This window comes from Gobio gobio, assembly GCF_949357685.1.
Source record: "Gobio gobio genome assembly, chromosome: 6".
Taxonomy (NCBI): domain Eukaryota; kingdom Metazoa; phylum Chordata; class Actinopteri; order Cypriniformes; family Gobionidae; genus Gobio; species Gobio gobio.
In genome coordinates this window covers 57,085,118-57,103,431 of record NC_137102.1, presented here as the reverse complement: position 1 = coordinate 57,103,431, position 18,314 = coordinate 57,085,118, and the positions used below count along the sequence as shown (strand labels likewise).

The 18,314-nt window shown below is 37.1% G+C and overlaps 1 protein-coding gene across 2 annotated transcripts in view; it reads left to right on the top strand.

The window, feature by feature from the left end:
* The window catches only part of hsd11b1lb (hydroxysteroid (11-beta) dehydrogenase 1-like b), a 35,344-nt gene extending 20,996 nt beyond the window's left edge, over nucleotides 1-14,348 (top strand). For both annotated transcript variants that reach the window (XM_079820019.1, XM_079820020.1), the window contains exons 3-8: nucleotides 968-1,098; nucleotides 1,621-1,732; nucleotides 2,967-3,058; nucleotides 3,138-3,234; nucleotides 7,269-7,434; nucleotides 10,847-14,348. In XM_079820019.1, coding sequence (XP_079676145.1) covers nucleotides 968-1,098; nucleotides 1,621-1,732; nucleotides 2,967-3,058; nucleotides 3,138-3,234; nucleotides 7,269-7,434; nucleotides 10,847-11,033 — 785 coding nt within the window. In that variant the 3' untranslated portion in view covers nucleotides 11,034-14,348. The remainder of the gene's footprint in view (nucleotides 1-967; nucleotides 1,099-1,620; nucleotides 1,733-2,966; nucleotides 3,059-3,137; nucleotides 3,235-7,268; nucleotides 7,435-10,846) is intronic.
* The last annotated feature ends 3,966 nt before the right edge of the window (nucleotides 14,349-18,314 follow it).

The window sequence follows — 18,314 nt, the reverse complement described above, 5'->3', positions numbered from 1 at the left end:
GTTATTATAATAACTGTGTAATGTTTGTATTATTGTCCATGTAATTTTTTTATTATTATTATTATTAACAGGTCATCTAACACGGTATATAGTATTTTGTATGTATTAACATTTTACATTATATGTACATTACTATGCAACGATGTATTCGTCACATGCGTCATGGTGCTCATGTGAACAGCGTCAGCCAATGGTGAGCCGGCGTTCCAACCTAGAACTCGGAAACAATGCACTACGTCAACAGCGTCATAGACTGACAGAGAAGAGAAGAAATTATTGAATAGTCGTTATTTTTGTTTGTTTTTTGCACACAGAAAGCATTCTCGTCTCTTCATAACATAAAGGTTGAACCACAAGGACTATTTTAACAATGTTTTTACCATAGATATCCATAATAAAGGCTAGATGTCTCAATCGCGCTGCTGGCCAATGGAGGTCGACGTCCGCACCTGGCGGCCATCTTGTCACAGTCAGCTCGCTCACTGTAGTTATGTAGTTATGACACTGCATAGGCCTACTAATGAATAATTATTCATAATTTGTTCAAGCATCCAGAATTATAGCCACGTTAATGACGTTTGTAAGAAACCAAACTATTTGTAAATCCGTCAAGATTTCAGCGAGATAAGAGTATTTGTGTTCGAGCAGATCACTCGCCTTACATCAGGTACCACAGAGCCCGCCACAAAGCTTGCCTGTGACAAGATGGCCGCTGGTGATGACGTTAGAGACTAGCCTTTATTATATATATCTATGGTTTTTACTACCTTTCTGGGCCTTGAAAGTGGTTATGACGTTGGTGTCTATAGGGGGTCAGAGAGCTCTCGGATTTGTTCTGAAGATGAACAAAGGTCTGTAATTATGGCAGAATTTTCCTTTTTGGGTGAACTATCCCTTTAAAAAAGCATCAAGATCAAGTGGTGGGTTGGTTAAAGGTTAACTGTGACCAGTGTGTTCTTGCACACAGAGTCAGTTCGGGGGGCCCGAGTGTTGATCACAGGGGCCAGTTCAGGGATCGGGGAGCAGATGGCCTACCATTATGCAAAGTTTGGAGCTCAGATCATCATCACTGCCAGACGATTAGAGGCTTTAAAAAAGGTCAGTAGGTTTGCCCCTAATCTTTTAAAATGTTTTAGAAAAAAAGCAAAACACTTCAATTAATTATGGAGTTGAATCAGTAGATGCCATGTTTTATTTGTTGAAATGAATGCACAAGCTGCAAGGCTGTGAAGTTTTAGACTTTTAAGGGTACACTCTAAAAAAAAAAGGTTCTATATTGGACCAAAAATGGTTCTTGGCTCGTAATCATAGGGGAACCTTTTTTAGTGCTATATAGCACCAATTTTGGTGCTTCAGCGGTTCTTCAGCGGTTCTTCAGCAGTTCTTCAGAGGTTCTTCACCGGTTCTTTGACTAAGGTGCTATATAGCACCTCTGAAGAACCGCTGAAGAACCACTGAAGCACCAAAATTGGTACTATATAGCACTAAAAAAGGTTCCCCTATGATTACGAGCCTTTTTTTTTAGAGTGTAGCAATAAATACAATTTTTGGTATGAAAGCAAAAATGTTATAATGAGCAAATGAAAGTGTGCTGCCAACGTCTGTCCTGTGGATGTTCAGGTGGCGCAGAAGTGTGTGAAACTGGGCGCACAGAAGATGATGTATATGACCGGAGACATGTCTGACCCAGCTGACCCCGAGCGAGTCGTCAAATACGCTGTGGAAAAACTGGGTGAGAAATGATTCGATATGTATTACGCATTATATACACTACCAATAATGAATTGTTTTTCTGTAACATACTGCTCTGAGATACGAAGGCTGAGGATCCAAACGCAGCTTTATTAAAGGGTAATCCACAATCGTAGTCAAAAACAGGCAAAAGGTCATACACAGGCAAGCAGTCCAAACAGGCAAACAAGACAGGAGAGACAGGCAAAATGGGAAATCCACGGAACGGGAATCCAAAACCAAGAGAAAAGAAACCAGGAAAAACGTTCAGAAATGCAGTGTTACAACAAACAAGACTTCACAGTGAATGACAGAGTGAACATGGTTAGGCGGAGGTAATGAGGTAAATGAGACACAGGTGTAAACGATGAGTGCTGATGAGTCCGGGCAAAGGATTATGGGTAATGTAGTCTTTGATTGAATGACAGTCCGGGGTGGGGCACTCTCACTGGTGAACCATGACATTTTGAAAGAAGTCTCACAAAGGCTGCATTTATTTCAGAAATACAGTAATATTGTGAAATGTAACAGTTTAAAATAACTGTTCTCTATTTGAAAATATTTATGTAATTTATTCCTGTGATCAAAGCTGATTTTTCAGCATCATTACTCCAGTCTTCAGTGTCACATGATCCTTCAGAAATCATTCTAATATGATGATTTGCTGCTCAGTTATTATGAATTACAATTAGTAATAATGGTTCTTATTTGTATCAATGTTGACATTTTTTCAGGATTCTTTTATGAATAGAAAGTTTTAAAAAATCTGTCTTTACTGTCACTTTTAAACAATTTAATGTATCCTTGCTGGCTGAATAAAAGTATTTCTTTCTTTCAGTTTTTTTTTTTAACTTCTTACCCCAAGCTTTTGAAAGGTAGTGTATCATGGATTTCAACACTGATAATAATCATAAATGTGATAAATGTGAGCAGCAAATCATCATACAGAATGATTTCTGAAGGATTATGTGACACTGAAGACTGGAGTAATGATGCTGAAAATTCAGCTTTGATCACAGGAATAAATTGCATTTTAAAATATATTTGAATAAAAAAACAGCTCTTTTAAATGGTAATAATATTTCACAATATTACCATATTTCCTGTATTTTTGAAAATACTGTACAATTTTAAGAAAATTTAGCCTTTATGAGACTTCTTTAAAACATAAAAACTCTGAATGATAATTCCAAACGTTTGATTGGTCGTGTATATCATGTGTTTCGGTCCTGTAGGTGGGCTGGACTTTCTAGTGTTGAATCACGTTGGAAACACTAACGTTGAGTTCTGGAACAGAGACGCAGACCACGTCAGGTCACTCATGCAGGTGAAACACATGAGAAAATGTCTTTCTGTGGTTTTGCTGCAACCTGTAGATTTTCACACTGATATCTGACTTGTTGCAGGTGAACTTTGTGAGTTACGTGCAGATGGCCGCAGCAGCACTTCCTGTGCTGGAAACAACATCCGCTGGTTCCATCATTGTAGTTTCCTCAATGGCAGGCGAGTCTAACTTTGTTAATATTAATCTAAATGTAACTTTCCTTCTACTAAAAGTTAGAAGCACCTTTGTCTATGATTTGGGCAGAGTGACCTTTGCAATTCAAATCTTTTGCATTCTATCTTCCTAACCATAATGAAATACTTTAAAATACGAAACTAAACTGCCAGTAGGTGGAGTGTCTTAACCCTTCATATTTCATATTTTGTTCATATTTTTGTTATTCAGCCGGGTTTCGTGGGTCTGGTGGACCCGCTGCATTTTTGGGTTTTTAATTCAACACAATCAAAATTTTATGTTAAAATACTCAACAGATTTTTACTTCATCCCAATTACAAGCAATATAAACAGCATATATGGTTAATATTTTCTCTTTTCCTTTGTTAGATCACATTTAAGAATTGCAACCTCGTGTGAGAACGTCAGGGGTAGAAACAAAACTCACTCTTGCACTCTCTCACACTTACACACAATCTCTCTCTCACATGCACGCACACACACACTCATACACACACACAAAACACACACACACAAAAAACACACACACACGTTGGGTTTTCATGTTTTATGGGGACTTTCCATAGGCGTAATGGTTTTTATACTGTATAAACTGTATATTCTATCCCCCTACACTGCCCCTACCCCTAAACCTACCCATCACAGGAGACATTCTGCATTTTTACATTTTCAAAAAACATCACATAGTCTGATTTATAAGATGTTTTCCTCATGGGGACCAGCAAATGTCCCCACAAGGACGAGGATTTCGGATATTGCCATCTTTGTGGGGACATTTTGTCCCCATAACGTAGGGATTACCAGTCCCCCCCCCACACACACGCACGCACGCACGCACGCACACACACACACACACACAGACAGAGATATGTGGTGTATGGTTACTCTCCATAGGCATAATGGTTTTTCTAATGTACAAACTGTATAATCTATCCCCCTACACTAACCCTACCCCTAAACCTACCAATCACAGAAAACTTTTGGCATTTTTTGAATAAAAAAAAAAAACACCATTTAGTATGTTTTAGTATGAGGACACAGATGTCCTCATAAACCATGTTTACGTTGTAATACCCATGTCATTATACACATTTGTGTCCTCATAAACCATATACATGAACATACACACACTAACAGCAGGCCCTGACAGGAGGAGGACAGAGTAAAGGTTCACAGGACCTACAATTTCCACTCTTTTATTAGCCCCGGGTCCAGTGGACCCGAACATCCTGTGTGTAATATAAATGTGTAGGGGGGGTGTACAGCGTGTGGACATTGAAAATGTGTTCTGATATATATTCCACACAGAAAATAAGCCAAGGCCAATGAGTCTCAGTTTGAAAAAATAATTAGTCGTATCATTTTTCTTTTGATAAAAAAATGAAAACGGGCCCAACAGACCCAAACATCATACAAGGGTTTAAGGGTTAGTTCACCCAAAAATGAGTCATCCGAGGTGTATATGACATTCTTCTTTGAGACGAATAAAATCTGAGTTACATTACAAAAGTCCAGGCTAATCCAAGCATTATAATAGCAGTAATAGTTGCTCTGTTTTTGAAGTCCATAAAAAATGCATCTGTCCGTCAAATAACGTGCTCCACGTGGCTCCGGGGTGTTAATAAAGGCCTTCTGAAGCAAATCGATGCATTTGTGTAAGAAAAATATCCATATTTATAAATAATATATATATATTTTTTTCTATGGCTCTGCATCAGCCGCCATCACTTCCGGCGAATAAGGTCAAAATACATGCAAAATACCGGCGCGATCATAGATATATACAGATTCCTCATTAGTGCCTGCGCGGATCGGTCGAATGAGGCATCTTCGTATATATATCTTTGATCGCGCCGGTATTTTGACCTTATTCACCGGAAGTTATGGCGCTGGGAATACTAGATGACATTCGTCTGATAAGAGGTGAAAAAATAACAAATACTGTTTGGTTTCTCGCAGAAAACGATCGTTTCGTGTCTTAAGACATCAGTGTGTCGCCACGAGCCGCAGGGTTTAATAAGGATTCGTATGTCTATGTGTTTTTACTCTCATTGCTCTCATACTCTAAAATATCCCCATTGACATCATTATACGACTATCACACTGCAGCGGTTGGAGTTAAAAATCTTCATTTGTGTTCTACTGAAGAAACAAAGACACCTACATCTTGGATGCCCTGGGGGTAAGCAGATAAACATAAACATTTTGTTTTTGGGTGTACTATCCATTTAACGAGCGAATCATTGAATCATTCAGTCTAACGATTAATTCAAGGCGACTGATTCATTCAGGGACAAACAAGTGACCGGAAATCGCATAAGTAGGTTATTTTGAATAAGTAATTACGTCACGACCACTAAAAAAGTATGTTCTATATGAGTGTGTGTAGTATGAATGTAATATGGACATACTACATTTGGCATGCTGTCATTATCATGTGATATTTTAGTTGCGTCGCTTCACTGTCATTCATAAATCCTCTCCCGTGACCTCATGGGATAGTAAAGTGTCCATCATATGCACACTTCAGAATCCCACCGGAAGTCGTAGGTCATCCGGTTTATTTTTCCCCTCTCTTTTATGAGTACTGTGAATTCTGGCATACTTATTTTGTCACATACTGTTTTTCGCCTACTATATAGTAGGGAAGTGTGCGGTTTTGGATGCAGCGACTGTGAGTGACTCGTTGCATCATTCATTGGAACGATTCATTGAAAAACACGGATTCATTCAATACCGAAACACTAGGTGCGTTCCATTCGACCGTAAGTGGACTGCAAAGTGGACTTCACAGGTTATAATTTTCAAAGTAAAATTAATTACAAAAAATAATTGATGTTATATCATATTCTGCGTGACCCCGTTGTTGCCTTTCTTTGATGACGTTGCAGGGTGTTCCAAATGAGCGATTATTGTTAGCGAAGTCCACTTCAACAGATATACCGTGCTCATAGGGAGCAGTGAACACTGCGTACTAAGGACCCAGTCGAATGGAACGCATTTACTGTGTTGCTCGGAGATGCGCAACTGTGGATTTGTTTTAATTGGCGAAATAGAGCAAAAACAGACAATATTCTGAGTCTAAAATGTAAGTCACCTAATAGTAACTTCTTGTTTATTGAATTGTTAGTATGACTTTTGCAAATGTGCTGATATTCGGGAAGACAGCAAGACAGCAGTCTAGCTCATATGGTATTGCTTAAAGGAACACTTCACTTTTTTAGAAAATAGGCTCATTTTCCAACTCCCCTTGAGTTATACAGTTGAGTTTTACCATTTTCAAATCCATTCAGTCGATCTCCGGGTCTGGCGTTAGCACTTTTAGCATAGCTTAGCATAGATTATTGTATCTGATTAGACCGTTAGCATCTCGCTCAAAAATGACCAAAGACTTTTGATATTTTGCCTATTTAAAACTTGACTCTTCTGTAGTTACATCGTGCACTAAGACTGACGGAAAAGTTGTGATTTTCTAGGCCGATATGGTTAGGAACTATACTCTCATTCCTGCGTAATAATCAATGAACTTTGAGCCGTACCATGAGTGCAGCGGCGCAATGATATTACACAGCGCCTGAAAATAGTTTAATCAGTCTAATCAGATTCAATGATCTATGCTAAGCTATTATAAAAGTGCTACCGCCAGATCTGGAGATCGAAAACGGTAAAACTCAACTGTTTAACTCTAGAGGAGTTGGAAAATGAGTGTTCCTTTACCTAGCTATAGCCTACTTTATACATATGAAATGTCCTTATCTTTAATTTCGACGGCCATTTTATTCATTTTTGCTCCAAGCCCCCTTTAATTCTTAATTTTCGAATATGGTGTCTCTTTTTCGAGTGCAAGTGGCGGCCCCTTCTTTTTTCAAGTGAAACATCCGCTTCTGGATTTGGGACACAATCACACATGTGAACTAGGATGCATTTCTTTGTGTTAAGGTGTTTATGTGACTGACCTTAAGTGGCACTACAGAGTTATAAATGACTAAAGTTAATGCTGTTTTCCTCCCTGATTCAGGTAAGTTGGCGAGTCCATTTGTGGCTCCGTACACCTCTACTAAGTTTGCGATGAACGGATTCTTCGGAGCGCTGCAGAGTGAACTGGCCATCCAGAAGAGCAACGTGTCTGTGTCCATCCTGATCCTTGGGCTGATCGACACAGAGTCGGCCATGAATAAGATCAGGTTTGTTTTCCACTACAGATGACACTGACTAAATCTAGCACTTCAGATATTGCAAACTTTAAGAAAACATCCCATTTGAATGTTTATCACCTTCATCAAGTATAATTAATTAAATCATAATTGGTTAGGATCTTACAAGCATTTTCTTGAATCAACATTTCTATCATATAGCAAACAGTATCTCATGTTTAATAAATAATGAATTTACAGTTTGTTTCTTAAATGTTAAATCAGGTTGCAAGTGTTTTTATTTTAATAATCATTATGTGGGTCAATGACATGACATTTATTTTTTGTGTCCGAATTCATTATTTTCCTAAAAAGAATTTTAATAAATGCATGTCATATATCAAATTGATCTACAATATTTCCTTTATAAGAAAACCTTTTCATTTTTTTTGGGGACTTTTTGAGTTGTGGTGTTTGAAAGACCAAAAAATGTCAGGTGGTGCGACCGTCCGAACACACAAGCAGAAAATAAAACTGCAATAAAAAGGTTCATTTTCTCAGTAAAATTCTTAATTAAATAGTTTTGCATGATTTTACGTTAAATTCCTTATAAATGAGGGAAAATAGTGTATCAGTCCTATTTCAAAACTATTCTATTACTTAAAAAAAACAAAAATGTACTTCTCCAAATGTCAGGGAGAGCGACCGACATAAAAATGCCATTTTATGCAATGTCACTTTAAGAAACAGCATATGACATCACACTGAAGACCCATTTGATGCAGTAACAATGTTAGTGACCCTCCCATAAATATGAGATAATTTGACATTTTTGAGTAATGATGAGGTTGATGCAACTTATCATGTTAGGTGGTGTGACCCCTGGGAAACTTTGAAAATGTGTTGTTATTATAAAAATGTATATTTGATTTAAAAAATGTATGTATAACTTTGAGCATATGGTCAAACAATTGTACAGGTGTCCAAGTTAATGCCTGTTAGATTTGAATTGAGTTTGAAATGTCAGGTGGTGCAACCAGCAAATTTACATTTAAATGTATCAATTCCCACTGAAATTGCAAAATGAAGTAAGAAATATAACTGTAAACCGTTATATAATGTATACAAATCCTTTTTACAGTTAAAAACAAAACATAAAAACTCCTTATGGAAAATTGGGTGTTTGAAAACACAGAAAAGTGTCCGTTTATATGAATTGGACTAAAAGGGCAATACATAAAGAAATGGAAATGGAATTCACCATGTGATATGCATTTTAGACTCTACAATGTATATTGTATATGTATATTATTTTAAATGAATATATGGTCGCACCACCTGACATTTTCTGGGTGGTAAAATTAGAAAGCTTGTTTAATAATGAATTAATGCTGTTTTAAAAGCTGTAAAACCAATATGAATCAACACCATACATTTTTTGGACAAAGTTTTGCTTAAAATTTTTATCTTAAAAACCTTATTTGTCATTGACCCATGTAACATTTTAAGGGATATCTTATCTTTAAATGGTTTATTTACATTCAAAACATTTTATTAATTATTGTAAATACATAAAATGAATATATTAAAAATATTGTTAGACAAAGATCACATTAAGATAAAGAAAAGAATACCACTTTGGTTATAATATTCAGTTTGTGTATGTTTAAAATGATGATGAATTTAGTTTAGGGTTTTTTAGTAACATTTTGCAATAAGATTAACATTATTTATACGCAATAGTTAACATAAACTAACAATGAAATGTTCATTTCAACATTTACTAATATCAAAATCAAAAGTCTTATCTGTTAATATTATTTAATGGACCTGTTAACGATAGATAAATGTTAACAGAGGTAAATGTCTTGCTCAGTGTTAGTTAATGCATCAGCCTTATTGTAAAGTGTTTTTATTATTATTACTTTTAATTGAATGTTTGTTCTGTCCAAACGTTTCGGGGACATTGGTGCGGCCCAAAATGCAGTCACTGAATTCTGTGCGTCACTGAACATATTTTAGAAAACAGTTTATGAATTAATTTACAGTTTATCCTCAGCACATTTATCTTGTTACCTTAGTGATCTATTATAGTGGACAGGAAATGTGCTGAACATAACTAAAGGCTTGACACAAGACGCCACTCAGCTTCTCATGGATCATGAATAATCATTCTAGCAACTTCACACACACACTGACACGACCGACTGAGTGAAGCTCAGGAACATGTCCGGGTCATATTTTGTTTTTCATGACACTTAAGCACATTTTCACCAGTCAATTCACTAATGTGTAGTATGTGTTTGATGGCTATATCAGTGACTAACCACACACTCAAAAATACAACATTTGACATACAGTACATGCTGCTCACATATTATTGTAGCTCAGTAATGCTGAATTCAGTGTAATCAGACTTCAGCTATTAAAATGTTACAAGTAACAGAAATAAGAACAAACATCAGGGAATGTCAAAACATTGTATTTTAATGAAATAAATTAATCTTCTTTTCTATTTGAATATATTTTAAAATTTGTAATCTGATCAAAGCTGGATTTTCAGCATCATTACTCCAGTCTTCCGTGTCACGTGATCTCTTCAGAAATCATTCTAATGTGATGACTTTCTGCTCAAGAAACATTTATGGTTATCATCAATGTTGAAAACATTTGTGCTGCTTCATATTTTTGTGGAAACTAATAAAAAATGGTCAGGATTCTTTGATGTGGCCTGTAGATTGTTCAAAACAACCACATTTATTTGAAATAGAATCCTTTGTAATATTAGAATCAATGTCTTTACTGTCACTTTTGATCAATTTAATGCTTCCTTGATTAATAAAAGTATTAATTTCTTAAAAAAAACAAACTGAAACTTTTGACTGGATATATATACTGGATATTTGATACTATATGTACAGTAGTGGCCAAAAGTGAAGGCTGGCCTAGGTAAATTGACATCACCCCCCCCCCCCCCCCCCGCCCAACTAAATGAAACACTGATCACAATAATGGTGACCAAACATTTCCAATATAACATCTAATTAAATCCCTTAATGATCTCATTAACTTTAACACTGCTTCAGTGTTACTTTAACACTGTAGAGTGGGACCATATTTGCTCTGAGTTTAACACTGAGGATTTTGCTGTGTCAAAACCAATTAAATAATAATGACTGAATATGTTCTAGTCAATTTATGCTTTTCCGGTGAGCTTTTTTTTTTAATGCCTTTTTTTCATCAGATAAATGCCTAAACCAAGTTCAGTATTTTCCTAATATTTTGATGGTCAAATGTGTTGGGTCATAAAAAAAAACAAATACCCCCTTCAGACATCACTGTTTTGCCACCATTGTATAGTTGTTTGAATTGCTTCAAGTAATGTTTGGCTGATGCTTTTAATCCCCAACCTGGACATGTTATCGTGAGAATCACCCATATTCTCTCTCAAATCTCTCTGCAGAGGATTCACCACGATGACCCCCTATCCTGCAAGCGAAGCTGCTCTGAGCATCATCAAAGCCGGCGCGACCCGTCAGAAAGTGGCCTTCTACCCCTGGTTCCACTATTTCACCTGCCTGATCAACGACGTCTTCCCCTTCCTGAAAGATCTTATGCTGGCAGGCCTCAGCATGGACAAAAAGGACTAATACATGTGCATAATTCAGACATTAACAGGATTTTCCATTATTCGTGAGAACATATATATTGTGAGGAGCTAATGTATGTGGACTTGAGTCAACTTGGTGGTTAGGATATGGAAAAATCTTTGAATCATTGTTTATTTGTACCTTAGCCAATCCTTTTAAATAATAGTAAAATGCAACCAATTCATTATAAAAATCAGCAACAAAATAAATATAGGTAGCAATAAGGTTTCATTAGTTTATTTTAACATGAACTAACATTAACTAAGATTAATAAATGCTGTGGAAGCTTTGTTCAATCTCAACATTTACTAATACATATTTAAAGGTCCCAGGGCATGGCATTTTTCTATTATTTTATGTTTCCTGAGGTGTACTTATATTGTTAGTATGATTTTTACATCATAAAATGTCATAATTTAGAAATAAAAGGCATTTTTTTCTATACTGATGTTTGCCCTGTGGCTGAATGCCCTGTTTCAAGAGGAGTGTCTGCTGTGAGACTTCAGTAAAAACGCCCACTGTTGTGATTGGCTGACATCTTTGCATTTGAAATGAGTATCAGATTTTGTAGCGGAGGGGGCGTGGTTTAACGAGGTCTACCAGGCACGAGCAGGCACAAGCCTGCCAGAGAGACGGATGGACCTGAGTTCACTTCTCATCAGTTCTCAGCAAGACTCAGTTCAGTGAACTGTTGTAGTTACAGCTTATTCTTCAGGTTATTAGTTTATTTCTAGTCGGAGGGACTGTCACTCAAGTCAGAAAGTTAGTAACTAGTAAATTATGGATCAGCGCTGACTGGAGACGCGAACCGTTTAGAACGATTCAGTCCGATTTGGTGATCTGGTTCGGTTCACTAAAAAGAAACAGTTCAAAAGAATCGGACCAGAGACGGAGCTCAGCGATTGCTAACAAAGTTATTTATAGTAACTACTGAGTTGTGAGAGAGCTCTCAGCGCAAGTTTATTGTGTTTGTATCTGAGAGTTCTGAATAAACACAAGTCCCAGTCACGCCGAGTCCGTCTTCATCATTATTCTACCAACTATGTAACTCATGTAATGTACCATTACAGCTGTCAATATGAACGAGTTACGCGTAAGTGTTGATTATAGCATTATTTTTCGATATTTTCCTATCATATGAAAAGCGTCAGTGACGTGCATTGAGTACACATCACAAACAAATGCACAACAGCAGTAATCGGATGTAATCCAGTTTATTGTGGGGCTAGGCTGGCTAGCCCGTATACCCTCACGCTTACCCCCCTTCTGCTTAATCTCACGCCGCGTTTGGTGCCTCCGCTGTGGGCCAGATGCAGTACTGGGGGTCGGGGATGTTGAAGGCCGACCGGTCAGTGCAGCCCGAGCTTCGGCGTGCTTGAGGTTTATCTCTAAAGAGATGTGAGTCTGCCGATGTTGAGCAGAAACGACTGTATGCACATTTTAGAACAGATAGACGCGACGAGGACGTACAAAAACACTGACTCACAAGATAGAAAACACCGTTCTGTCGGGAGAGAGAGAAGCCGCAGCGTGTGCATGAATAATAAAGTTCTGTGTGAGCTTGAATAATTAGCTACATCTCAGAAATCACTGATCACAGATCAGAAGGAACTGAAAAAAGACTTCTGTTTCTGTTTTAAGATTCTGTTTTCATTTGTACATCCAAACACTGAGAAACTGCCACCATTCACTCGTTCACAAGCCATGATCTCTTGAGGACAAATATGGCGCTTACATGGGCGTGCCAAAATCTCTGGGCGGAGGAAAGGGAGGTAACAGGTAACTTCATAACAGGAAAATTCCAGATCAGCTCGTATGGCCTGTAATTTTCTCAAAGGCAGAGAAAAACAGCCAGAACTCGGTTTTACACCGATCAAAATTTCTTGCCACTTGGGGACAATATTCAGGCTAGGGGAACTCATATTAATGTTGAAAAACCTCATAAAATGAAAATTTCATGCCATGGGACCTTTAAGATCAAAAGTTGTATCTGTTTTATGAGAATAATGCACTGTGTGTGAACGAACATTAACATTTGTATTACTAATATTAACAAAGGCTATTAAATGCTGTAAATAGTATTGCTCATTATTAAAGGCACAATATGTACGATTTTTGGATTAAAATATCCCAAAACCACCCGAACAATGTTATATATTTTGTCGACTTGTGTACTTACATTATCCCAAATGTTTCCAAGAATGTTTAAATCCAGAGAAATAAGCCATTTTAACCAGGACACGGACCGTGTCCGTGCGTCACTTATCAATGACATCATACCCGCGTTACTGTCAATTTCCGGTTTTATTTTGTAGAAACCAAGACGCTTTGTAATCAGATGATTTGTGTAATGGCTTCTTTTCCTCTATAGCCATTTCCTTGAGGGAAAGTGTCTTTGACGTTACGAACCAGTTTAAGCTTGACTAGTAAATTTTATTGTAACAGACAAAACCGTGATTCCAATGTAATCAGTGTAATAAAATGTAGGTCTCCCATCCCTCTCCCATTGCCACATCACTTCCTGTTTAAGATGGCTACCTACAGGAAATCCCCAAAATGGGTGCAATTAATCTCTTTACCACAGGGGGAGTACATAAAAAGAGTACCATCAATGGCATCGAGTAACAACATTAATAGCCTTATGGCTCCTACAATGTGTTTTATTAAACAGGTGAGCAACTGTTTGGATACATTCATGGACAGAAAACGAATCATTGTTACAACAGCTCAACGCAGTTAGTCTTATTGTTTAAACCTTGTTTTCTTGATTTACCGCGAGTACCATGTTTTATCATGCCTAATATCGATCTAGCTCACTGCAGTGTGAACAAGTGTCTCATAGTCACTGTCGAGCGAAAGTAGCATCATAACAACTTTCAACACACTCAAATGTGTGTAATATGATAAAACAGCGCTGTGTTACCCCACATACACATGAGCTGAAGCGGCAACTGTGGCATAATAAAAGCTCAGCGAAATCAAGCCACGTCTCTGTTTTGAATACGTGACATCTAGCTGCTAAAAATGACATATTGTGGCTTTAACTGAGATTATCAAATGAGACCTTATTGTAAAGTGTTAACCAAATATCAATCAGCACATGATGATCAAAATGCTTTTAATCACAATTATGCAACTAATCTTTTTTTCTTAGACTTCTGAGAGCCACTGCTTAATTATTCAAATGTTTTTGTATTTATTTGTCTGACATTTTCAATTAATTTTTGAACCGAGACTATGCATTTGGGATTTTATACTTCTAGTGATATTAAATTGTGTGTGTGTTGAACTAATTAAACACCATGTCAGTCTGTGGTTCTGTATCCGCAGTCTTTGTTTTGAAACAATGACCTGTGGGCTTTGCAAAAACATAAAAAAAAGAGCTTTCATATGTGTGAATATTCTTCTCCTAAAAAAGAAATCTAAATGGAGAACCAAACAGTTTCCCATGAGCGCCGTGGGACTCTGAGTTTGTCAAAACCACTGAAGCATGCGAAATCTGAAATGAAACAGTTGTTCCTCTGCTTATTGTGACTCACAGAGACTCAACTGGGACAATTATTTTCCATTTGTAAAAGTCATTTATAATGAAATATGTGAAAGTATCCAACCAGTAAAGGCTTTTCTGGTTGCTCTATGCCACTACCAAAGTTTTAAAAGTATAATCATAATAGAAACAATGCGTGCGTTTCAGTTTCCAGGGTCAGGGTCATATGGTTAATGAGCAGCCACGACAGCAAGGTCAAACCTATCACAAGTCAATGTGTTGCATTGTCATCTGTCAGTGGCTGATAACATTAATCTACCGCTGTATAAAATGTGTTAAAAAGTAAATGACAGATAGCAGAAATAGCATATTGACTAGATTCTAGTACTTGATTGTATGTGCTCAGCTGCTGTATTTCAACACGTCGGGTGTCTGTTTCATCTGTGAAAACGTTCAAGGTCAGTAGATCTACAGAATTGTGGGAAAGCAGACAAGAGAGAATCAAGAAATCGAGAATTTACATAAGAACAGACTTTCTATGAACAGCGAATTTCTAATAACATTCCCTTGCAAAAAAGTTTATTCAAGTGTGCTATTAGTATACACTCACCTAAAGGATTATTAGGAACACAATACTAATACTGTGTTTGACCCCCTTTCGCCTTCAGAACTGCCTTAATTCTACGTGGCATTGATTCAACAAGGTGCTGAAAGCATTCTTTAGAAATGTTGACCCATATTGATAGGATAGCATCTTGCAGTTGATGGGAGATTTGTGGGATGCACATCCAGGGCACGAAGCTCCCGTTCCACCACATCCCGAGAAGAGGCTCTATTGGGTTGAGATCTGGTGACTGTGGGGGCCATTTTAGTTCAGTGAACTCATTGTCATGTTCAAGAAACCAATTTGAAATGATTCGAGCTTTGTGACATGGTGCATTATCCTGCTGGAAGTAGCCCTCAGAGGATGGGGACATGGTGGTCATAAAGGGATGGACATGGTCAGAAACAATTCTCAGGTAGGCCGTGGCATTTAAACAATGCCCAATTGGCACTAAGGGGCCTAAAGTGTGCCAAGAAAACATCCCCCACACCATTACACCACCACCACCAGCCTGGACAGTGATAACAAGGCATGATGGATCCATGTTCTCATTCTGTTTACGCCAAATTCTGACTCTACCATCTGAATGCCTAAACAGAAATCGAGACTCATCAGACCAGGCAACATTTTTACAGTCTTCAACTGTCCAATTTTGGTGAGCTCGTGCAAATTGTAGCCTTTTTTTCCTATTTGTAGAGGAGATGAGTGGTACCCGGTGGGGTCTTCTGCTGTTGTAGCCCATCCGCCTCAAGATTGTGCGTGTTGTGGCTTCACAAATGCTTTGCTGCATACCTCGGTTGTAACGAGTGGTTATTTCAGTCAAAGTTGCTCTTCTATCAGCTTGAATCAGTCGGCCCATTCTCCTCTGACCTCTAACATCAACAAGGCATTTTCGCCCGCAGGACTGCCGCATACTGGATGTTTTTTCCTTTTCACACCATTCTTTGTAAACCCTAGAAATGGTTGTGCGTGAAAATCCCAGTAACTGAGCAGATTGTGAAATACTCAGACCGGCCCGTCTGGCACCAACAACCATGCCACGCTCAAAATTGCTTAAATCACCTTTCTTTCCCATTCCGACATTCAGTTTGGAGTTCAGGAGATTGTCTTGACCAGGACCACACCCCTAAATGCATTGAAGCAACTGCCATGTGATTGGTTGATTAGATAATTGCATTAATGAGAAATTGAACAGGTGTTCCTAATAATCCTTTAGGTGAGTGTACTTCTTTTATATATAAAAAAATAAGAAAGTTTTCACTCTACTTTGTATGTAATTCTCAGTAATATATTTAAACTTGCATCGCACTGAAGTATACTTGACTTATACTGACAGAAAATCTAAGTATATTTGGCCTATACACTGTAAAACCAAATAAGTTGGGCTAACTAAATTTTTTTTAGGTACTTAGTTACATCAATTTTTTTGAGTTATGATGTTCCCAATTTTAAAGCAGCACTATGTAACTTTTCAACCTTTATAATATATTTTCAAACCTCTTGTGATGATACATCGACTTACAATAGGTTGAATGACACGCCTGCCATACCCTGATGGGGTCTGTATCGTTTTTAATCGTACTTTTAAACTTCGGGTTTCGGGTAGTAACACGAGAAAAAAAAGAACTACAAAATTCGACTGCTTTACGGCATATACGTCACTTCCACCCCCCCCCCCACTTCCTTAAATTCGGACGTGCGAGCCCAACTATCATTTGTTTGCCGAATGTTATAGTCATGGCCGAAGCAGCACAGAAAAATAAGAAAGCAAAGGTTTTGTCGGAGGAAAGCAAAAAGAGGAAACGAGAAAGTGATCGGATTAAAGGCAGGACGAGGATCAACATTGGGCCAGCGTTTGCTCGTTGGCGTGAGCTGAAGGAGGAGGGGCTACATTCTTGCAAGTAAATACATAAGAGTACAAAATCATATTTTAGGATACCTAACATGTCTGTGATATTGGTTTATTTGTCTTTCCTGAAGCTATAATGCAAATCGATTTTTCAAATTTTCATGATAGCAATTAACATAAAAAATTTAAATAACTTTTATTTTGAGTTAATCAAATGAGTTATTTACTTCACTGTAAACCCTAATACGTTGTCAAAAAAGTGGAATGAGATTTTTTAATATTTTGCTAGCTATAACAAACTAATTCAGAAAATGCCAAACTTGCTCATTTGCTAACATGTTAACAATGGCATGGTATAGCACTGAATGAGCACAGCAACTTAAAACATGCAACTTACCTGCTCTCTCATGATGGTAACTCTCCAAAAACCCACAAGTGACCCTGGATCACAAAACCAAAAGTCATTAATCGCATATTTCTGGCAATAGTCAATAATACATTGTATGGGTCAAAATTATCAATTTTTATTTTGTGCTAAAAATCATTACGATATTAAGTAAAGATCATATTCCATGAAGATATTATTTTGTAAATTTCCTACTGTAAATATATAAAAAATGTATTATTAGTAGTAATAGGAGTTCATTTGGACAACTTTAAAAGTGATTTTCTCAATATTAAGAATGATTTGCACCCTCACACTCCAGATTTTCAAACCATACATCAATGGAAAGCTTATTTATTCAGCTTTCAAAGGATGAATACTTCTCAATTTAAAAAAATTTACCCTTATGGTTTTTTGGAAACTCTTCTAAATTAGCATAACAAAACATAAACCACTACTATCTCCCTTACCATTAATCTTGCTAAAAAAAAAAAACATCAAACATTATATAACACTTCATTTTAGCATTTACTCTCCCTTTTCGAGTGCCATGGGCAAAGCATGCTGGGAAATAAAAAATCCCAGCCCAGTTTCAGTTAAACTTAGGTTAGTCTAAATGAAAGGAAATTAGTTCATAAAACTCAAAACACTGACACAGTTCAGTTCACTTGAAATATGTCAGTGCTGTAAACTCATAACAGTTCATTTAACTGAACTAATTTGTTTAATTTAAGTTTGTCCTACTCAAACCATTTAAGTATTTTGAGCGTTAGGGTTCACAGTGTACTTGTACTCAATATTTTGATAGAGATACTTAAACGTATAATGGCGTATTCTAAGTATACTTGGCTTGTAGTTGCGTTTACTCTTTTGATTGAGTAGGCCATTAAATACTTTTTTCCACATAGTTTTCCATACTGTATTATTTTGAAAATATTGATTTATTAAGAAAATGG